General features: G+C 53.7%; 1 protein-coding gene and 1 pseudogene across 2 annotated transcripts in view; both read left to right on the top strand.

The window, feature by feature from the left end:
- DIDO1 (death inducer-obliterator 1) overlaps positions 1-12,959 on the top strand; it is a 54,088-nt gene extending 41,129 nt beyond the window's left edge. For both annotated transcript variants that reach the window (XM_057530272.1, XM_057530273.1), the window contains exon 17: positions 8,476-12,959. In XM_057530272.1, the coding sequence (XP_057386255.1) occupies positions 8,476-11,492 (3,017 nt within the window). In that variant the 3' untranslated portion in view covers positions 11,493-12,959. The remainder of the gene's footprint in view (positions 1-8,475) is intronic.
- Positions 4,121-7,307, top strand: LOC130704967 (zinc finger protein 665-like; annotated as a pseudogene).
- Positions 12,960-22,470: the final 9,511 nt, after the last annotated feature.

Genomic DNA, 22,470 nt, shown 5'->3' with positions numbered 1-22,470 from the left:
GATGACCAGCGGAGTGGACGTCACTCCTCCACCTGCATTCCCAAGGCTGTCACTTCCTGAAGGGGACGCTCCAAAGCCTGCAGGTTTCATCCACGGTAGAGAACGAATGTTTCAGTAAAATAAAGTAGTGAGAGGGGTTTTGGAAACGTAATTGTATGGGTAATTTTACCATAAACTTTGAAAGACTTTTTTTGTTAATCGAAGGGCTTCTAAACCTCAGCTTGTTTAATTTAGTATATATATGTTTTTAATTCTCCTGATACCTTTGTTTGATATTAACGTCTGTGTGTGTTCTGTACACTTGCGCATCAGCCAAACTCCCTTGGCCCCAGGCCACGTTACCTACCTGAGCTGCTTCGCACGTTTATATCGTGACTCGGCGCTCCCTGGGTACAGACGTCCGTGTGTCCCAGGCTCGTGGCGTGTGCGTCACGTGCGTGTTGTGTGTGTGCGTGAGTGTTTGGAAGGTGGGCCGGGCGCGTCCTCCTGTCTCTGCACGGCGTCCTGTGACGGCACTGGTCCAGTCTGAGGGCCGCCGTGTCCCTCGGTGGAGCAGCCAGCGGGCTTGAGCACATGCTGCCCGGCAGCGCTGCCCCGCAACCTGATGGGCGCGCCCTTGACCCCCGCGTCAGCCCCACAGCGGGGAGCGCCCGCACTGCCCAGGGTTGTCGCTGCCTGAGGTCGCAGGGCCAGTAAGCGTGGAGTCAGGGTCCGCCCCGGCCGCGTCTCCACCCCAAGGCCTCGGTGGGGCACAGGCCGCCCACTTCGGGCAGCCCGCCAGCGGGCGGGCCCCTGGGAGGAGGAGGGCAGGTGTGTGGGGGTGGAGAGCGCCTGACGCGGTACGTCAGTCTCTGGACTTGGGAGCCCCGTAGATTTTGACAGCGTGGCTCACACTGGAGAAGCGGGTGAGGACACGAGGTGTTGAACCCGTGTGCGGAGCCGGGGAGGCCGCGCGGCCTGCTCGCGGTCAGCGTCCTCTCCGCCCCGCGCTTGGATGGTGGACACGGGGCGGTCTCCGCGCACAACCCGCAGCGCAGTCCCTGCACGGCAGCAGAGCCCATCCGAGCCGAGCCCGGTCTGCCTCCAGGGCGTTTTGTCCTCCCGGGCTCCCTCGACTTGTCCCAGAGGTGCCAGGCCGTCACCACGTCACACAGCCTGGAGGACGGCCGGGAGGCCCGCGTCCCTCTGACCCAGCGGACAGTCCTTCCACTGTGGACGCGGCTCAGCTCAGTCCCACGCACACTGTCGGGGCTCCACCCCAGGGGACTCGGGTCTCAGCTGGTCCGCGCGTCTAGGGGCTTTATTCACGGAAGGAAGACCAGTCAGACGGGACGCTGGGCCTAGGCCAGGGCGCCCGGCCCTCCCGAGGGGCTGGGGAGCACCTGTCGAGGGCCCTCGGGCGTCTAAGGCATGGACCACCCCGAGCAGAGGACAGGGACCTGCCTTCCGCGGCATTGCAGGGAGAGGGCCATTCTCTGAGTAGGCTGGCTCCACCCGTGGCATCTGCCTTCTGTCCTCACTCGTAACTGCTCCCTAAGTTAGCAGACTGTTTCTGTGACTTGCCATATTGTCAGGTAAGCGCGTCTTCAGTTTCTGCGTGTCTGCTTGCGTAGCTGTGTACAGATGCTGTAATCACAGGCAAAATCGTGCTGAATGGAAAGTGCTTCTCTCTCCTTTGAAATCAATAAAAATATTTCATGGAAACTGGTCATTGTTTGTCTGAATTTGAACCGTTTGGTAGCTCTTGGTGCCCATCCAGGTGCACTGTGACGAAGGACTGTCTCCACCTTGCTTTGCCTCAGCCGACGCCAGTGTGCTTCTGGCTGTGCAGGCGGCGGTGCTGCGCTGGGGGCGCCTGGACGCGGGCGGGCGGACGGATGGACGACGCTCTCCTCGCTGGGACGCGGAGCCCTGGCTTTGCACAGGTCTTAGGGACCCAAGAGTGGGAGCGGGCGAAGTCTGCGTGGGAGCCGAGTGCGGCGGGCGGGCAGCTGCTTCTCCCTGTGTTTGCTGGGTCTCTGCCCGAGTCCTCTTTGAGGACGGTTGCTGCGAACTCCAGCACAGTTTCTGTTCCCGCAGGTGTGGACGTTTTGTCTTGTCGGACTCAGACCATGAGAAGGTGTTCACTTTAAATACTGAATAGTGGAGCATGCCAGGTAGATTTAGGGGTAAAAGCCTCATTTGATAGTTGGGCAGCTTTCAGCTGGTTTATTAATTAAAACTAAACCTCGTCCCCCGCTGTGCCACGTCCAAGGTGCGTGGGGGCTGCTTCCCCCCGGCCCTGTTGCTGACACACCTGGACACAGATCCTGCTTTGGGTCTTGGCTCAGGAAATCCACACACACCTCTTCAGCTGTCCCTCGTCCCTGGGTTTGTCCACTTCTCTCTCTGTACGGGTGGTCTGGGGCTGACCCTTTCGCCGTGAAGACTCGGGGACCTACATGCAGCTAAGAAGGCTTGTTTCACCCACATGGGACGTCGTGGACACGCTTGCTCCCGCGACGTGGAGGGGGTCGGGCAGGGGTGCCGACACCCCGGTGCTCAGTGTCATGAGTGCCTCTTGTCCGGAAATGATAGTTCAGCGGCCCCCCACCTAGTTCTCATCTGCTTGATGAGTCATGAGCCTCACCACTACCCTCAAAGGGAGGTCGGTAAGTAAGCACCCCGCTTATAACCGTGGGACAGAGGCCCTGTGCGGAGCCGGGGAGGCGCCGCGGGCCCCCGGCGGGAGCCCTGTCTCTGCACGCAGGCAGCGCCCTCACTGCTGCTGCGCCTTCTCGGGACGCCCTCTCCTCTCCAGGCGTCACACTCAACAGTGGGCGCGCCCGCAGGGGCCCCAGGCGGAAAATGGGGCCTTCGGGGGAAAGCCACCCCTGCCACCGCCCCAGTGGTAGTAGCCCTTTGACTGTGTCCAGCGTGCCCTTGCCAGGCGCCTGTCGTGAGGGTGCGGAGCGGGGTGGAGCCAGACGTGCCCTCACCTCCCTAACGGTCACTGCCGAGGCCCCGGTAGCACAGTGAATCGTATTCTTCCGCGAGTAAGTCATCTCCACGGTGCTAGTTAACCTTTCAAGTCTCCATGCAGCCATAACGTGCACAGGTGAAGCAGATAAGATTTGACTGCTTCAGAAACAGCTCAATTTAAATGTAAAATCCTGGGGAAGATTAGTGGGGAAATTCAAAACTAACACTCCTCCAACTCAGGAGCTTTATTAGATCACTTACGGGTGTGTGTAGATGAAGTAGTTGAGAGCTGAAAGCATTTAAAAATACTAGCTGCTTAGTTAGATGCTGGTCTCCAGGGAGTTTCCTGTTTTCGAAACAGATGTAAATGTTAAGTGATTTAATCATAACCTCACCTGTGATGCCTGTGACCGCAAAGGGTAGAGCCTAGAGAATCTTGCCGGGTCTGGGATAGATCATTTTTGTTAGGAAGCATGTAAGCGGCTGCGAGTGGGAGGACTGGCACACCTCCCGAGGACAGGACCCCGTCTCCCTGGTTTTAACGCAGTGACTTACCCTCCACACACGGCGTCTTTGACCTGAAATGCGATTCCTGCCGCAAGCCCTGGTGCTGGCGCCTTAGAAGTTTAGCTCTGCAGAGGTAACATAGCCCATCTGCATTGAGGTCGATGAGGACAGTCGTGGGCCCTGGGCTGCTGAGAGGGCGCCCCTGACCAGGGCGCCCCAGCCCTCCCCACCCCCGCCCACATGGCTGAGCACGTTCCTCCTCTGCTGCGCCTGCTGACAGAGCTGGCCAAGCCTCCAGCGTGTGGCCCGGCGTGGGGACCTGCTCTGCCAGCTCTGGGGCCGTGTCAGCGACGGTCGGTCCAGAAAGGGCCACGAGAGCCAGTTGAGCTATTGACTGTGCCCCAAACTGGATGTTAGTGAGCTGTAAATTGTTCAGTAAGTGGCAGTTGTAGTGAGTGAGAGATTTACTATTTTAAGTTAAAATAATTTGTTTTGATTAGAAAGCAAACTTGATAAGAGTATCTTTCACATCTGAGCAGAACCGTCTGGATGCCATGCTCAGTGCAGTGGGCCTGGCCTTCCTGTCTCCACGCCCTCCTTTGCCCAGCTCCTCCTTCCCCTGAGTCACCACTGTCATCAGAAGGGCAGGCAGAGGACGTTCTGGAAGCCATTCCTCTTATCACGAGTGGGTGTCTTCATGGACACCTCAGCCCTTGAATGTCAACCTGTGAAACGAGGCGCTGAGTACAGTGGGGAGGGGGGCCAGCAGTACATCGCCGGTCCATGCGGATGCTGGGCCAGCCCAGCTCACTCTGGCGTGCCTGGTCTTCCTCCTCGGGGGTGGGATGGGACATCCGCCACCCTCGTGCTTGGCATGTCAACCCATCTGTTGGAAATTAGGAAGGGTGACAGTCGCTCAGAACTACACAGTGGGTGTCCAGAGACAACTATTTGATCTGTGATCAACTTAAAATCACAGAAAGAATAGGAAAAACAGTGCTGATTTTCTTTTTTAGTGAGTGAAAACCAAAAATATATAGCATGAATATCTTTTACACAGTAGTGATTTATGTGTAAATAGAATTTATCCAATTTGATTAATTTTAAATATGCTGTTGAAGCAGAATTTTTGTCCTGTGTTTATCCTTTCTCCCTAACTTACCGACGTGTGACTTGGGCTTTTCTGTTCCGCTCTTGGTATTCCGGGTTTGTTACTAGTGTGAGGGTGGAGGAGCCGCCCAGAAACAGTAGACAGGGCACCACAATCCAGAGGGTTTGGACGAAGAATTTTTTAAGCAATAATTATTTTTTAAGAACTGTGCAATGTTCTGAAATTCCCAGCGTGTTCTCCACGAGGTCTGTCCTTTGCTGCCCCTGCCCTGAACACCTCTGGGCTTTAAGCCGCACGTCCTGTGTTGACAGAGACCTGAGCGTTCGGTAACTTTTGATAAGTTACTGGTCATTGAACGTCTTTCTAAACCTGCAAGGACGTTTGTTTTAGGCGTTTTGGTCAGCATCACTTTTCCCATCAATTGTAATTTTGACACCAGTGACTGATGAACTTATCGAATGGCGTGTGCTATATCAATCAGTATAATTTTGTTGATCATTGTAATTGAGTTGTAGAATTGGTCCTTAATTGAACCTTTAATTTTAGTATGAATAGCTTAATTTACATATTGCAGCTCATAAGTTAAAGTCGAAAGGGGGTGCTGCCTTCCTGATACGTAGCAAGAGGCAAATAAAGGAACACAGCTAAGAGTTTGTTTAGAAAACATCCTGGGTTACCGCGGAGCGAAGGTCGCCCTACGGGATCGTCGACTTCAAAGACTCACATTGCCTGAGGAAGAAACCCCGAAGAGGAAGAAGAGGAAAGAAAGAGGAGTCTGGAATGGCTCTTATTCAGGCACAGTTGACATTCAAGGATGTGGCCATAGAATTCTCTCAGGAGGAGTGGGAATGCCTGGACCCTGGTCAGAGGGCCTTGTACAGGGACGTGATGTTGGAGACCTACAGGAACCTGCTCTCCCTGGATACCTCATTAAATGTGTGATCAAGGAATCAGCACCAAAAGAGAACAGTCATACAGGGGAAATGTTGCACACAGTGTTGTTGGAAAGACATGAAAGCTGTGAGACTGAGGACTATGGCTGTAGGGAAATCCAGAGACATATGTGTGACTTTGAGTACCAGTGGAGAAGTGACAAAAGAAATTACAGAGGAGTGCCTGTCACCCATAAAAAACATCTCACTGGTAGAGGAGATCAACGTGGTAGAAGAGATGAAGGAAACAAGCCTATTGAAAACAGGCTCGGACTAAGCTTTCAGTCACATCTGGCTGAACTGCAGATATTTCCAACTGAAGGGCAATTTTATGAGTATCATCAAGTTGAGAAGTCTAACAACAGTGGTTCCTCATTTTCAGTACTTCAGAGAATTCTTCCGAGTGTCCAAACCAACATTTTTAATGAATATGGGAATGATTTTTGGCATTCTTCGTTACTCACACAAGACCAGAAAGCATACACTAGGGAAAAACCTTACAAATGTGATGAGTATGACAAAGCAGTTAATCATGGCTCACAACTCACTAACCATCAGGTAATCCACACAGGTGTGAAACCTTACAAATGTAATGTATGCGGCAAAGCCTTTAATCAGAGCTCACATCTCACTAGACATAAAAGAATCCACATGAAAAGGAAACATCACAAGTGTGAGGAATGTGGTAAGGGCTTCAGTTACAGTTCATACCTCGTACGTCATTGCAGAATTCACACCGGAGAGAAACCCTACCAGTGTGGCGGGTGTGACAAAGCCTTTAGTGTGTATTCAAGTCTTATTTATCATCAGGTCATCCATACTAGAGAGAAACCGTACAAATGTAATGAGTGTGGCAAAGTCTTTAGTCAGAGTTCAAGCCTTACTAATCATCGCAGGATTCATACTGGAGAGAAACCATACAAATGTAATAAATGTGGCAGAGCCTTTAATCAGAGCTCCCACCTCACTCGACATCAGGTCATGCACACTGGAGAGAAACCCTACAAATGTAGTGAGTGTGGGAAGGTCTTCACTCAAAACTCAAGCCTCGTAAGTCATCGGAGAATTCATACTGGGGAGAAGCCGTACAAATGTAACGAGTGCGGCAAAGCGTTTGGTGTGTATTCAAGTCTTACTTATCATCAGGTCACCCATACTAGAGAGAAACCTTACAAATGTGATGAGTGTGGCAAGGTCTTCAGTCAGAGTTCAAGCCTTCCTAGTCATCGCCGGATTCATACCGGAGAGAAACCTTACAAATGTAATCAGTGTGGCAAATCCTTTATTCATTGCTCAAACTTCAACAGACATAAGAAAATCCACACTGGAGAGAAACCTTACCAATGCAGTGAGCGTGGCAAGGTCTTCACTCAAAACTCAAGCCTCGTAAGTCATCGGAGAATTCATGCTAGAGAGTAACCTGACCAATGTAACGAGTGTGGCAAAATAATACAAGTTCAAGCATGGATTGACACTAGAGAGTCCACACTAAAGAGAAATTACATCAGGGTAACATACAGGACAGAGGACTTGTACAGACTTCGCAACTGACTAGACATCAGAATATACATCTTTGATGAAGCCACAAGAACGTAATGTGCGTGTATAAAGGCTCTTATCCATAGATCAAAACTACAGAACATCGCAAGATTCCTACTGGAGAGCAGCCTTACACATGTAATGAATGTGGGAAAGCTTTTTATTAAACATTCATGGCTTTGATGTCATGAGAGGATTTATACCTGAGAGAAACCAGGGAAATGCACTGAATGTGGAAAGGCCTTTAAGCAAGTGTCCCCCCAGGATTCACCAAAGAATTCATAATGGAAAGAAACCTTACAAACGTAATGAATATTTAAAATTTCTTCAAGACTTTTCACAACAGAATCCACATCAGAGCATTCACATGAGGAACAGCTAAGTCTCAAGTTTAGTCTGAAATATTGCATACTGCAGAATAAAATTACAAGTCAAAATATGTTAAAACTTAGATAGATATATAGATAAATCCTGAGGATGTTATCCTATGGTTTCTTTTCTAAATCTCTTATAGGTTAAAGTAGTATGGTTTTACATTTCACATTTAAAGCTATGACCAATTATGAGCTAATATTTGTACAGGTGTGAAGTTTTGGTGGAGATTATTTCATTTTTTTCCCCTAGTATGGAAGATCAGTCGGTATGGCGTAATTTTTTCAGATTCTTGCTTCATTCAGTTTTCCTGGTACCTTTGTCAAAACTCAGTTGGAAGTGATTGTGTGGGGCTGTTTCTGGGTTCTCTGTTTTGTTCCATCGTTCTGTATGTCTCCCTCCACAAATATCAGTCTGGATTACTTTTTATCTTATTAGAAGTTTCGAATTGAATGAGTGATTCCAACCAATTTATTCTTCTTCAGATATTTTAGCTATTCTAGTTCCTTTGCCTTTCCATATAAGTTTTAGAAAAATCTTGTTTGTGCCTACAAAATATCTTGATAGAAAATGCATTAAGCCTGTCTATCAGTTTGCGATCATTTGACATCATTTCTGTGTTATGCCTTCCAATAAATGGCGGTAGTGTGTCTAAAAAAAAAAAAAAAAATCCTGGTACATACAGGCTTCGTTCCCAGTAGGTGAACAGCCTGGAGTGTGTACGTGCTGGCCTTCCCCGCCTCCTCCAGCACGCCTCTACCCTAGCGTTGTGTATAATTGACAATCTGCAATAATTTTAGCACTGGGCGAGTGCGCGTGTGCATTGGGCTCTTGGTTTTGCGGTTTGTGGGCCCGTCAGGCTGGGCAGGTGCGTGGTGCAGTCTGCATCTTTTGCAGCAGGTCTTCAAACGCTTGGTTCTGTTTGGCCACAGAATTTCCTCCTCCTCCCTCTGGAAACCATCCCCCCCGCCGCCCTTCACACCCAGAGTTTACCCCTGAAGGACAAAAGCTACAATTCGATTCTAAAATTTGCACAACTGTTTTGTTTTTTAGGTCTCGAGTCACCGCGTCCAAACATAATCCTGGGGTTAGTAATCTGTCAAAAAATAAAGCGTCCTTCAAATGCTGGCGAATTAGACAAGACAGAGGAGAAGCGGCCCCGTCTTCAGGCACAAGAAGAAATGGATCCCGTCCACCCCAGAGTGCCAGCAGCCCTGCTGCCTGAGAAGAAGCCCCCCAAGTACCCGCTGTGCCCAGGGGACGCGGCTGTCAGCACCACACCCCCGGGGTCTCCCCCACCCCCACCCCCTCCTCCAGAAGCACCAGGTGCGCCGGCCTCGTCTTCCGTGTTACAGATCCTGTCGTCGCTCACACCAGGAGCCACGAACGCTGTCACAGCGTCACCCGCGTCAGTGACCGTTGCAGTGGCCGCTTCCTCTGTCACTTCCTCTTCCTCAAAAACAGCTTCGCCCCTAGAACACATCCTGCAGACTCTCTTTGGGAAGAAGAAGGCGTTCGACCCCCCCACCAAAGAGCCTGCCGAGTCGGCCCCAGCCCCCCACCAGGACTCGAGAGCCAAAGCCGGCGGCGGGCTGCCGGCGGCGCCTCTGCTGGACCCAATCGTCCAGCAGTTTGGTCAGTTCTCAAAAGACAAAGCTCTGGAGGAGGAGGAAGACGACCGGCCGTACGACCCCGAGGAAGAGTACGGTCCTGAGAGAGCCTTCGACACTCAGCTCGGAGACCGCGGGAGACGCCAGGACGCGGAGAAGGCCACGGAGGCAGCCGAGCGCGAGGAGGTGGCCTATGACCCGGAGGACGAGACGATCCTGGAAGAAGCCAAAGTGACCGTCGACGACCTGCCCACCAGAATGTGCGCGGACGCGCACGGCGGGCCTGGCCTGCCGGCCCCCTCCCTGGCTGAGCAGCAGCAGATGATAGAGGAGCTCAACAAGCAGATCGAAGAGCAGAAGCGGCAGGTGGCAGAGCAGGAGGAGGCGCTCAGGCAGCAGAGGGCCGCCGTCGGGGCCTCCATGGCCCACTTCTCCGTGTCGGACGCGCTCATGTCGCCGCCGCCCCAGGCCGCGGGCAAGCCGGCCGCGCCCCCCGCCAACAGCCAGGCCCCGGGCCCGAGCACCGAGGCGCGGCTGAGCCGGGACCCCCGGCAGGCCCGGCGCTTGGCCGCAGAGAGCAACGAGAGCGAGGCTGCCCCGAGGCCCCCGCCGGCCAGAGAAGCACCTGGAGGGGCCGCTGCCGGCCCAGGGCCACTCCCGGCCCAGGAGGAACCGGAGTCGGCCCCTCCACCGTGGGCTCCGGGTGAAGAGGCCCCACTGCCGGCCAAGCAGGACGGCCCCCTGCGCGAGCCCACGGAAAGCCCGGGGCCTGAGAGCGCGGCCGGCGGGGACGGCGCAGCCAGGCCTGCCCGGAAGGTGCTGCTGCCCACGCCGCCGGGCGCCTCCTTGCAGCCTCTCTTCCCTTCGCAGCACGAGGGCCAGACCTTCCACCCTCCCGGAGGAAGGGATCCTTTCCCGGGTCCAGTGTACGCCTCTCAGGAAAAGCCTCTGGGCGCTTGCCAGTACGAGGATCCAAGAAATGCTCAGTTTCCCGAAAAAAGTGACTCCCTGGCAGCTGAAACTGAAGGAGACAGAGAGCTACAGCCCAGGCCAGGCGAGGGGGCTGGCACGTTCCCTGCCGCAGCACAGAAGGGGGGGCCTCCGCCCCAGTTCCAAGGCCAGCGGGAGCCTGCACCGCGCGCTTTCGGGATGTCGGGCCTTCACGGCCCCAATTTCACAGGCCCACGGGGGCCAGTCCCTCCGTTCTCGGAAGAGAATTCTAATAACGATGGGCCAAGAGGGGGGCCTCCACCAGCCAGATTCGGGCCCCAAAAGGGGCCCATCCCTTCCTTGTTCTCAGGGCCACACGGGCCACCTCCTTACGGGGACGGGAGGGGCCCGTCTCCCTCCCACCTGGGTGGGCCCAGGGGAGCAGGGCCGCCTCCGTTTGAAGACCGCAAGGACCCCCACGGGGAGAAGAGGGAATTCCCGGAGGCCCCATACGGTGAGGCCTCGGGCCCCCCTGGCCAGTGCGAGGGGCCCGAGCAGGCCCCGTTCCTGGGAAACAGGGGTGCTGCACCTTTCCAGTTCGGGGGCCAGAGGAGGCCTCTGCTGTCTCAGTTTAAAGGACCCCGAGGTGGCCCTCCTCCCTCTCAGTTTGGAGGTCAGAGAGGCCCCCCCACCGGCCACTTTGTGGGCCCGAGGGGGCCACACCCTGGGCAGTTTGAAGGCCCCAGGGGCCAAGCTCCTGGATTCGTGCCGGGACCCAGGGGGATGCAGCCCCAGCAGTTCGAAGAGCAGAGGGTCCACTCGCCGCCCAGATTCACCGGCCAGAGGGCACCGGCGCCCTTGCCCTTTGGGGGGCCTCGGGGGGCCGCTCCCTTCCCCGAGAAGAACGAGTCGGCGCCTCCACGCTTCCACTTCCAGGGCTCGGCCGCCCCCGGACCCAAGCCGGCGCCCCGGCCGCTGCTGGAGCTGCCCAGCCACCCGCCCGGGCCACCCGCCGCGCCAGCCCCAGGCCCCGAGGCCGAATTCCGTGAGGGCAGGGGCCACGAGTACAGAGGCCCAGGCTTCGAGGGACGACCCCGGGACAAGGTCCCGGAGGAGCCCGAGGCCCCGCCGCCTGACAGCCGCCCGGGCCGGGCCCTCGAGGACCGGCGGCGCGAGCGGGAGCGTGGGAAGCCCTGGGAGCGGGAACGCGGCCGGACCTGGAGCCGGGAGCGTGACTGGGACCGAGGCCGCGAGTGGGACCGACACCGTGACAAGGATGCTGGCCGCGAGTGGGACCGGGGCCGCGAGCGGAACGCGGGCAGGGACAAGGGGCGCGAGTGGGACCGGGCCCGAGAGCGGAGCCGCAACCGCGACCGCAGACGTGATCGGGAGAGGTCCCGCAGCAGGGACCGCGACCGCGACAAGGCCCGTGAGCGGGAGCGCCGCAGGGACCGCAGTCGGAGCCCCGAGCGACCCCGGGACCCCAAGGCCGAGGCCCCGCGGGCCGCCGCCCCCGCTGCCCAGACCTAGGGCCGCCGTGAAGCCACGCTCACGTGCTGAGCAGGTGGCCTTGGAAAGAGCTGGGAGCTCACGCACAGGACAAAACCTTCTGGACTTGAGAAATTACTGTAATTTTGTGTATGATGGTTTCTTACAAAATTTCACACCTTTACAATTCTGATGCTTTTTAAATAAAAACAAAAAACTAAGAACTCTTTAACATTTCCATTTAAATGTACTGAAATGGGAAAGTACCTACAAAAGCATATTGCTTTTTCAGATTATAAAGTTATCTTTTCTAATAACTTGACTATTGTAAATTTTAAGGGAGTTTAGTGGACCTCAGAGCCATACCTTTCCTGACATCTCATCTGTGATATCTGTTTCCAGAAGCTAACTTCACAGGGTTCGGGGCAGGCGGCCGCGTGTTTCTGTGCATGGCTGTGTCAGCTGGTCTCTGGAATGTTGAGAAACACCAAACTTACAGGAGCATCTTTCTCTTGTCATGAAAAAATCTGAATTACAAATTTCAACCAGAAACAAAAACACATTTCTTGGATTTGCTCAGTGTGCAGGTATCGCCTTACACGTTCCCCCCCCCCCAACATGATTAAAAGCAACATCTGAATAGAAATTGTGGAATTTTAAATAACAATTTATTTTAAAAGGTTTAAATTTTATCAGCCTAAAGAAAGAGAGAAAATAAAGCAATTAAGTGTACTTTAAAAGGCAGGGCGGGTGGAGGGAGTAGATTTCTTTGATTTGAATAATCAGGAACGTTTTGTTTGTTGAACTTTACCATCTGAGCAGTTCTATGTCCCAGGAAAAGTGCACTAGCTCCACCTTGTGCTACTTGTCAGGTGACAAATCTCAACGTTTGTCATTGAAATGGAACAATATTTGTGTAAAGCCTGAGATGAAAATAGTGATATCAGCTTAAGAACTACAAACTAGAAAGCTTTTCACTGTGAGACACAGTATACTGCTTCTTGCCATGTATTTTCCAAGTACTTCTGAAGTGCGAAAGAGAGAAAAAACTTGCTAATTTATTTGACTGTACAAATAAACTTTGATAATTTTTTTATATTTTCATAAACTTACTTTTGCAAATATAAAATGAGAGAATTTCATTTGTTCTTTGGAGTCTGTTCCATCGTACATCACTACAGATTTTTCACTTTCTAGCACAAACGTTTAAGTTATGAGAACATCGAGAACTTAGCAATTTGGAGTGATTGGTGTTATAGACCCTGTCAGTAGGTTACGTTAAAGTGGCGACGAGTTCCAACATCTAGCGTGATGTGAAGGTTTTTTTACGTGTAAAACAAACATTTTTCTAATTTAAATACAACAAATGTAAAAAATCAAGTGTGTTTCTTTAGGTTTACTTGATAGAAATTTCTGTAAATTGTATTTTATATTGCAAAGTATTATATCACTGTACATTAAAACATGGAACTTCATAGCTTTGTTACTTGAAGTAGAATAAACACCTACAGAAGGTTTTCTGTCTCGTGTGGCATCGCGTTGGAAAGTCGGGTCTGGACAGGGATGCCTCAGCTCCCGCTTCTTGGCAGTCGGCGTGGTGTGGGCAGCGGTGTCCTTTGGCCTGAAGACCCCTGCCGGATGCACCCCGTTCCCGGGACGGTTCCAGCACAGGTCCCCATGTAGAGCAGGAGGCCCGAGGCCACCAAGGGAAGGACAGAGAAGCGCACGGTCAGGGGATGACAGAGACGTGGGGCTCGGGTTGGGGGGGCAGGCGGTCGGCAAAGGTACCGGCAGGGTCGGCAGGCACCCCAAAGTCCTGGCCTCTGACTCGGGCCTTAAAGGAGCACCGGGCTGGTCACGAGTGTGTGGTGAGGCGGAGCTGGTGGCCCAGGCCCCTTGCCGGGTGGAATAAGTGGCAGGGGCTGGACCAGCAGATGCGGTGCCTTCAGGTCAGGGAAGCGGCCGCCGCTGGGAGGAAAAGACAAAGGTGTGGGCCTTGCCCTTGAACTTCAGGGCCACCATTGACTGGCCCCAACCTGGTGGCCCTTGTGCCAGCATTTAGCTTCTCAACAAGCTTGTGCACCCATCGCCCGCCGTGAGCCAAGACACCCAGAAAACATCCCTCCGGCAGGACAGGCTCTACCCCTGTGGGCTGGAGAGTCAGTAGCTCATCGTCTGGTTTCCTGGCTGAGCGCACGACAAACCAGGGGCGAGTGCTGCAAAGCGGGGGTCCCGCGAGGGGACGCCGCCATCACTGCCGTCTCGGAAAGGCGTCGGGCCGGGCGAGGCCAGGAGGGTGGCCGCTCGTCTACGGAGAACCCACCGCGCTAGCCTGACCTTGGGGAAGAGCGCCCTACGGCGAGGTCCTGCCAAAGAGGAAATCCCGAATCCTGCAGGATAGACGCCGAGCAGGGCTGGGCACAGTGCCCAGCTCCAAAACGCATGAGTCCCTCCGGCCTGCAGGCTGCTGTCCAAGCAGTTTTCCCAAAATGTCGGGGAAAATATGCCCAAGTTTTAAAATCCTCAGTCCCTTGAGTACAGCTGGGACGTCTGCATCCTCCCCAAGCCCTGCTTTATCTGCTCCACAGAACACGCCCGTGGCGTCCGCAGCTCTGTCCTCACCCTGCCAACTAGCCCTGCTCTCCTCCAGGACCAGCCCTGACGGCTCCAACCCGTGATCCCGTTTAGCCAAAGTCACTCACACGCAATCAGGTGCGCCGTGTAGCGCCTGGCTCTCCGGAAACCTGGCATGAGGACTCCCTCCCGCTTGAGGCCTCGAGGGCCGCGGTGCCTGGCAGGGCCCCATATCCCATCCAGCTCCGCAGAGGCAACCGTCGGGGAGGATGAAAGCAGCCTCCAAGGGAGGATCACACCCCAGGGGCCGGACCCTCCCCACCCCCACACCAGCAGGTCCAGGGACAGGGAGACAGCAGGGCGAGGGCACAGCGACGGGGACCAACTGGCTGTGCCCTTGAAGGGGCCTGAGCAAAGGTTGGGGAGGCAGGTGCCCCAGGGTACGAGCCCCAGCCTCCGACCCAGGCCCCTCAGGGCGGGGGTGGGAGCTCCTGGCTTGGGATGGCTCTGACGCCTGCTTCCCATCAGACATTTAGGAAAGGGGAGGCCCTCCAAGACCGCCCACACTTTCCACCCAGCGGTCACCACGGGCAGCCATCTGTATCTTTTCCCTTAATCTTTTTTTCCCTCTATTTTTGTTTTACAAAATTGGGATTCTATACATTCTTGTATCTTTTCTTCACTTCTTATAACCTGGGCAATTCCCAAAGGTATCAAGTATTCATCAAAAACATCGTTTAGGACTTCCCTGGTGGTGCAGTGGTTAAGAATCCGCCTGCCAATGCAGGGAATACGGGTTCGAGCCGTGGTGCGGGAAGATCCCACGTGCTGCGGAGCAACGAAGCCCGTGTGCCACAACTACTGAGCCTGCATGCCACAACTGCTGAAGCCCACGTGCCTAGAGCCCGTGCTCTGCAACAAGAGGAGCCACCGCAATGAGAAGCCCGCGCACCCCAACGAAGAGTAGCCCCCGCTCGCCGCAACCAGAGAAAGCCCGCGCGCAGCAACGAAGACCCAACGCAGCCAAAAATAAAAATATATAAATACATTTATAAAAAAAAATACAACATCATTTACATTTTTCACGTTGTTCAAAAGTTTCTAACGTCTACTTTCCAGAGAATGTGGGCTCCCTGGAGATTTGTGGGGTCCTGTGTGTTCCCAGGATGTGGGAAATGAAGGAGGAGTACCAAGAAAACCAAGATCTCCCAAATGCCGCCATCTGGACACAAGTGTTCTTTTTTTTTTTTTTTTTTTTTTTGAGACAAGTGTTCTTAATGGTGTTCCTGGCCCACTTTTCCTATACTCATGTTGCTGGTGTTCAGGTGGGGGGTCACCAAGGAAGCACAGAGACTTTTTCCATCTTTGAGCTTCACACGAGGGTGGGGCAGGCAGCCCTGGTGGCTGGAGCGGCTTGCAACGTCACTGAGGGTCCCCCGTGCCCTGCCATCCTCAGCTCATGACTCTTGTCCTCGTGTTTGCAAGAAGGCTGCTCCTGCAGCCATCACGTCATCACCTCACTGTTATAGGAGGAAGCCAGCAGGAGCGACAGAGCCTCTGTTCCCCTTTTAAGTGTCTGCTTTGACCTCATTGGCCAGGTTGGCACGAGGCCACCTCTGGCTGCAAGGCAGCAAATCAGGGTATCAGGGTCTGCCAGAGAAAAAGAAGAGGAATTCAGCCACTGTGGACCCCACCCCAGGGTGTCCCTTTATGTAAAGGGTCAGAAAACTGACCGTAGCAAGTGCTGGCGAGGATGCGGGGTGGCGGGGCGGGAAGGTGGCCCCGCCCTGGAGAAGAGCTGCGGGTTTCCAATCAGTGACTTGTCATCAGTGGGGGCAATGTCACCCCAAGGGGGTGAGAACCCAAATACTTATAGTGATTTATTCACAGTTGCCTAAACCAGGAAACCACCCAGGTGCCCTTCAGTCAACACGGGGGTGGATCGTGGCCCAGCCACGGGGAGGAGGGAAGTGCATCCAGTGAGAGAAGCCCCAGACCAAGGCCACTGGCCGCAGGACCCCCTGAGGGACATGCTGGAGGGGGCAGGTTGCAGACAGGGTGGGGTGGGGGGCTCTAAGGGGCAGCACGAGGGAGGCATCTGGGGGACAGGGGCGTCCTGTCCGATGGCAGCGCTGCAGGCACGGCTGTTTGCACTTGTGACTTTGACCGTGAGCAACACCCAGACGCACAGGGAGACCGAGTGCTGGGCTGGCAGCTCCCAGGGATAAGCCCCAGCTCCCGCGCGCACACACGCACACGGATATGCACACACGTGCGCACACACTGGCACACACGCACGCACACACTGGCACACACGCACACACATGTCAGGAACGAAAAGAAAGCAGCTCAAGTCTGGAAGGCGAACCGGCCGCGGTCACGCGTCTCTCCCTGGACGATGTGCATCCTTTCATCTGTAGTGGCGCACTCTTGGTCTTCAGAAAAGATCCCCACCCGTGTAATCAAGGCGTAAAGGAGCACTTTCCTTTTGTTTAGAAAACAAGGAGTGGGGAGGGAGGAGGCGGGCAGAGGGAGGGAGACGAGCCGCGTGGAGCAGCCTCGGGTCCCTCTGCCGCTGGTTTTCTCGGCCACGCTATCACCCCCGGTCAGGACAGCCCTGTGCATCCCTGGCTCTGGCGTCCTGCTCCATCATGCCTTTTTCTAGGCCAGTCCTGGAATCTCTCCACCCTGCTGGGCATTCGGACCCGATTCTCTCCAGCACTGGGTCCACCACTTGCTGCTTTTAATGTGTTGTGATTTTGCAGTTTTAACTGAAGACTTGGCCCTTCCCTGCCTCTGCTGGCCTCTGACTCCTGCTGCCCTGCCCCTCGTCACGAGTGTTCATCTCTTGACCCCGCGAGCTCAAACTCACGTTAATTTCCTTGGAAGTTCAAAAGCAGTCGCCCTAAACTTTCCTTTGGTTTGTCTTTCCTTCTGTTCGTGCGTGTGTGTGTGTGTGTGTGTGTGTGTGTGTGTGTGTGTGATTAATCAATACTTTAATAGCTGAGGAACTTTCGATCAAGCAGAAGGAAACTCGTATTTTGTTCAATGTCCTATTTCTCAGTCCTATAAATCTATTAAACAATATTTTTAGAGATATTTAAACACAATATCAAACACTTAAACACCAAATTAAATACTTAACAATTTTTCCAAATATTTAGAAATCGGTCACAAAGGTATTGAATCGAATTCTCCTAAGCCGCTGATTGAAATCACATCTCTAACAAAGGTTTCTCCGATTCTTTTACTCCTTACGGGGCGAACAAAACTCACAAATCACAGCAATAACAAGATGCGCAGCAAATGATTTACAGACGCCGGTGCCTGCCGTGGGTTTCACTGTCTCTTCGTTATCTGGGTCAGAGAGAGACAGAGAGGGCGGGAGGGAGAGAAGAGGGAGACAGGGATGGGGGGACGCGTCAGGGCTTGGTCTGCAGGCTTAGCCCCGGCTGTGGGAGCTGCTGCGGCCAGAGCTGGACGGAAGCACGGGCAGAGGGGAGGGTGTGGAGGGTGAGGTGAGGCCAGGCCGGGCCCCATGAGGATGGACTAGCCTCTCCCACGTGTTTCTCTCTACCTCCAGCCTGGACGGTGCGGACATCCGGCCCGAGAAGCTGGTGCACTTTGTCATAAAGGTTAGAGGCACACCTGGCCCGAGAGAGGCTGAGCGGACCCCGGGAGGCGGTGTGGCCAGTGGGGACACTGCCCCCAACAAGGCGACCCCCACGTGCGTGACCCCAGATCGACCCTCCGAGTTGAAAAATCGGTGCGGCTGTTGCTTCTCTTCTGGTCTCCAGATCTCGTGCAGAACTGTCTCTGCTGACCCCCTCAACCGCGAACACGCAGCAGAGGGACTTCTAAGAAAAGGGGCCCGGCTAGCCGCCCCCCGCCCATCACCTCGGCCCCCCGCACACCTCCATGCCTTGCTTACAGCCGCTCTTTGAGCCAAATTCCCAAAGGAAGACAGGCACAAACTCACCTCCCACCCAACACGACGCCCCCATCGCCACTGTCCCCGCCCCCAGGAGAGGGGACCGGACCTCCCATCACTTCTGGGCGGGCTTCCCGGTCTTGCAGACTATGGGAATAAGGCCGGCCATTCTCGTTGCATCCTACGTGATCAGGGACGAGCAAGGAGGAGAAAACCATAGCGTGTGGTGGATAAACACGCAGGCACGATTCCATCAAAAGCAGGACGAGGCGCAGCTGTCACAGCTGTCACTCCTGGTGGCAGCGGCGGCGCTGGTACCGACCATGACCCTCCTCCATGACCCCGTCCACGCTCCCTGGGCCCTCGAGCAGCTGCTGGGGGTTCGTGGCCTGGTGGGTGACACAAACCTTTGCTCCTGCCGGGTCTGAGCCTCAGCCGTCGGGCCCGAGGGCATCGCTGTGGCTGTCCACCAGCTTGGAGGACGAAGAGGACCTGGGCTCCCAGCTCCTCAGCCGCGAGAGGCGGGCCCTGCCGCCCCTGCTTTGGGCCCGAGGAGTCCCAAGTGGCCAGGCCACAGCCTCCACCGACGGCCCCAGGAAGCCTCACTGCGTCCCCGCGAGGAAACTCTCTTCCCCTGGGGACTGAGCCCTCTGGAACCGAGAGTCACAGAACAGGAAGCACAGATTCTGTGGGGCATCAGGAGAGGTAATAGGGAGAGGGGCCGCCCCATTCGCACCCCTTGATTCCAGATCCAGGAATCCTGGAGCGAGAGCACCCCTGGTTGCAGAGCCAGACCGTGTCCCAGGGGACATCGCCCCCACCCTGCCCCGCGTGGGGTTGCCACTTAGCTGGCACAGTAACTGAGTCTTCAGAAGGCCGTCAAGCACACCTCTTAGACTGCCCAAAGCATGCAACGCTGACAACACCAGACACGGCTGAGGATATGGAATGACGGGAGCTCTCGTTCACGCCAGTGGGAATTCAGAGTGGTGCAGCCACTTCGGAAGACGGTTTGATTATTTCCTACAAAACTAAGCATCCTCTTACCACACGCTCCAGGAGCACACTCCTTGGTACTTACCCAAAGGAGCTGAAAACTCATGTCCACACAAAAGCCTGCACACGGATGTTTACAGCAGCTGTATTCATAGTTGCCGAAACTTGGAAGCAACCAAGATGTCCTTCAGCAGGTGATGGATAAATAAACGGTGTCCCACACAGACAGTGGAATATTATTCAGCACTAACTGAAATGAGCTATCAAACCGTGAAAAGACACAGAGGAACCTGAAATGCATTTAACTAAGTGAAAGGAGCCCATCAGAAAAGGTTGTATGATGCCACCTCTATGACGCTCTGGAAAAGGCAGAACTATGGAGACAGTAAGAGGATCGGTAGCTGCCAGGGGGCAAAGGGGCAGAGGGATGGGCAGGCAGAGCACAGGGGATTTTTAGGGCAGTGAAACCACCCTGTATGCTAGTCAACACGCATGTCCTATACGTATTCTGTTAAACTCACAGCTCGGTGTGTGCTTGAGTGATTGTAGGCGCTATTGTACTTTAATTGCAGGGTCTGCATATGTCCACCGCTAGGGTATAGGAACATGACTGGTATTAGTATGTCGTCGTGTTCTCCGAGCTCGCTGAACTCACTGGCTTTTTTGTAGGTTCTGTAGGATTTTCTCCCTAGGTCATCGTGCTGCCTAGGGAGGAAGTAGACAGTTCCACTTCTCGTCTTCCCACCTGCATGCTCTTCTTTCTCTTGCCCTGTCACGCTGAGTAGACCCTCCAGCACAAGGCTGAACAGAAGTGGCGACAGTGGGTATCTTTCCTTTTTCCTCATCGAGAGGGAAAGCATTCTGTCTTTTGCTATTTAAGTATGATGTGAAGTGTGGTAATTTCATATACGCCCTTTATCAGGTTGAGGAACTTGCCCTCTGTGCTTGATTTGCCGAAATTTTACTGGGAATGGATGTTAGATTTGCCAGCCACTTTTATTTTATTTTTTTGCATTTTTGAGGTAATCATATGGTTTTTCACTTTGCTCTATGAATATAGTAAATTACATTGGTTGATTTTCAAATGTAAACAAAACTTGCATCCCTGGAATAAACACCACTTGGTTACGATGAGTTACTCTTTTTAAAAAATCTTGTTGGATTCAATTTGCCAAGCTTTTGTTAAGAATGTCTGCCTATCTGTTCATGCCCAATATTGCTTTGCAGTTTTATTTTCCTGTAATGTCTCTATTCTCTGTCTGGTTTTGCTATCCAGCCCTGCTGGTTTCACCGAATCCATATATTTGTACAACGGTGTCATGTCCAACGCTGGCCCGCATTACTTGAGGTTCACATGGATGCTGTGCCTGCGTCTCCAGCCGTTAGTCCAGAGTCACTAGACTGACCTTGCCACCCACTGGGGGTCTCCCCCTACACGATGGCCTGTCCACAGAGAGCTCCTCCTGTTCTCGAAAACCAGCCCTTCGCATCGGTCCATGATGCTGTTTACTTATTTATTTATTTATTTATTTTTTTGCATGTTTAGTTCTTAGCTCAGGGGAGCCAAGGTGGGGCCTTTCTCCCGCCCTGACCTGCTCCGCCAGGCTCTCCCTGACTCTTCAGCTAGGGTCCTCAGCTAAGGAAGGCTACCCCTGGAGGGCTACACCAGAACCGCTTGGAGCCACGTTTAGACTTTGAAAAAAACATGTTTTATATTTTTCTTCACGTTTTATTTATAAAATAAGTCCCACTAAAGCCAGATCATTCTCACGTTTCATGTCTAATAAAAGAGGGCTCAAAAACTGTCACCTGCAAGGAATCCGCCCAAATCAAGAAACACAAAGGACAATGTAGGTGCCAATGGTCTTTATTTCCAATAAGCGAAAAGCCAAGTCGCATATAATCTTGATTTTATTTTCTTTTTTAAACATTGTAAATTTCACCATACTCCGTGATTTTGCCGCTCAAAGTGGGGTCAACTGATCAGCGGCACGTACGTCAGCTGGGGGCTCCTTGGAAAGGTGGCATTCCGGATCCCACCTAGGCCTGCTGAATTAGAATCTGCTTTTAAACAAGATCCCCAGGGCAAGCCTGTGCACATTACGGTCTGTGTTGATGTCACGCTTAGAATCTTCTCAAAGATTTTATCGATATCATCCTATATATTTAGTAGTTGTATAATTTTCTTTTTAAATTTAGGTATTTCGATGATCTGAAACTAATTTTTATGTTAGGTGTGAGAAAAAGTGCTCTTTTTTTTTTCCCCACACCTGATACCTTTTATTGAGTAAGTGGTCCATCATTTTCCTACTGGGGACATATTAAGTGGACAAAAAGAAAAGCAAATATATATATATTTTTAACTTTTTTTCTTTTTAAGTGTTTTGGCTGTGCCACGTGGCATGTGGGATCTTTGTTCCCCTACCAGGGATTGAACCTGCACCCCCTGCAGTGGAAGCACGGAGTCTTAACCACTGGACCTCCAGGGAAGTGCAGGATGATCTCATATTGTTCAAAGAAAAGATACTGCAAAAGAGATGAATAGCACTCCATAGATGTCTGAGCTCTGACAGAATGAGAGATTCAGAGCCTGATGGAAGAAAACTGTGCCTAAATCACAGGCCTTTCCTTAAACCACGTGGTTCCTATACAGAAAACAACCACTGGTTTGAGATGGGGGTAAGGGTGAGAGGTGGGTACAGTAATTATTTTGAGCCTGCAAAAATAATTCTTCTAAAGACCACCTATTCTATGATACCATTTATAGGAAATGCCCAGGGCTGGCAAACCCATAGGGACAGAAAGAAGGTTAGTGGGTAGGGAGTGCTAATGGGTATGGGATTCTTTGGGGTGATGAAAATGTTCGAAAACTGATTGTGGTGATGGGATGTGAATACACTACCACTGAAGAGCACACTTTAAAAGGCTGAACCCACGTGGCATGTGCATTCTAGCTCATCATTGGCCAGTGTTGTCGAATGCATTGATTACAGGAGCCCTGCCGGTTCTAGGAGGAACCGTGCACCACGTGTATTTATTTACCTGAGTTCTCACCTACGTACACACTGCCTTGTCACACCTGTATTTGGGGGCCGCTGTCTCACCTGTCTACTGTGCGGGCGCACTGCAGGCCTCGTGTCCCGAGAAGGGGGGGACCGCACGGCACCCCGTGGATACGTGGACTCGTGGTGAAGCGTTCCCTGGAGAGGCGCCTCTCGCATGCGCCCTGATACCCGGCCAGGCCCCGGGCGGCCCCGCGGACACTCGACCCGGGTGGTCTGGCCCCTCAGGCACTGGACTCGGACGGCCTGGCCCCGCGCCCCGAGCCCCGCAGCCTCGCCGCCCGACCCCCGCGCCCCCGACCTGCGCGCGCAGCTCGGGAGGGGGCGCCGCGGCGGAGGCGGGGCGGGCGGTTGGTGCGGCCGGGCCGCGGGGCGGGGCCGCGGGCAGGGGCGGGGCCACGCCGGGGAGGGGCTGCCGTTGTGGGCGGGCGGCGCAGGCGCGCTGCGGCCGGCGGTT

This window comes from Balaenoptera acutorostrata, chromosome 15 (assembly GCF_949987535.1).
Source record: "Balaenoptera acutorostrata chromosome 15, mBalAcu1.1, whole genome shotgun sequence".
In the NCBI taxonomy this organism is placed as follows: domain Eukaryota; kingdom Metazoa; phylum Chordata; class Mammalia; order Artiodactyla; family Balaenopteridae; genus Balaenoptera; species Balaenoptera acutorostrata.
This window is presented reverse-complemented; position numbering and strand designations above follow the sequence as displayed.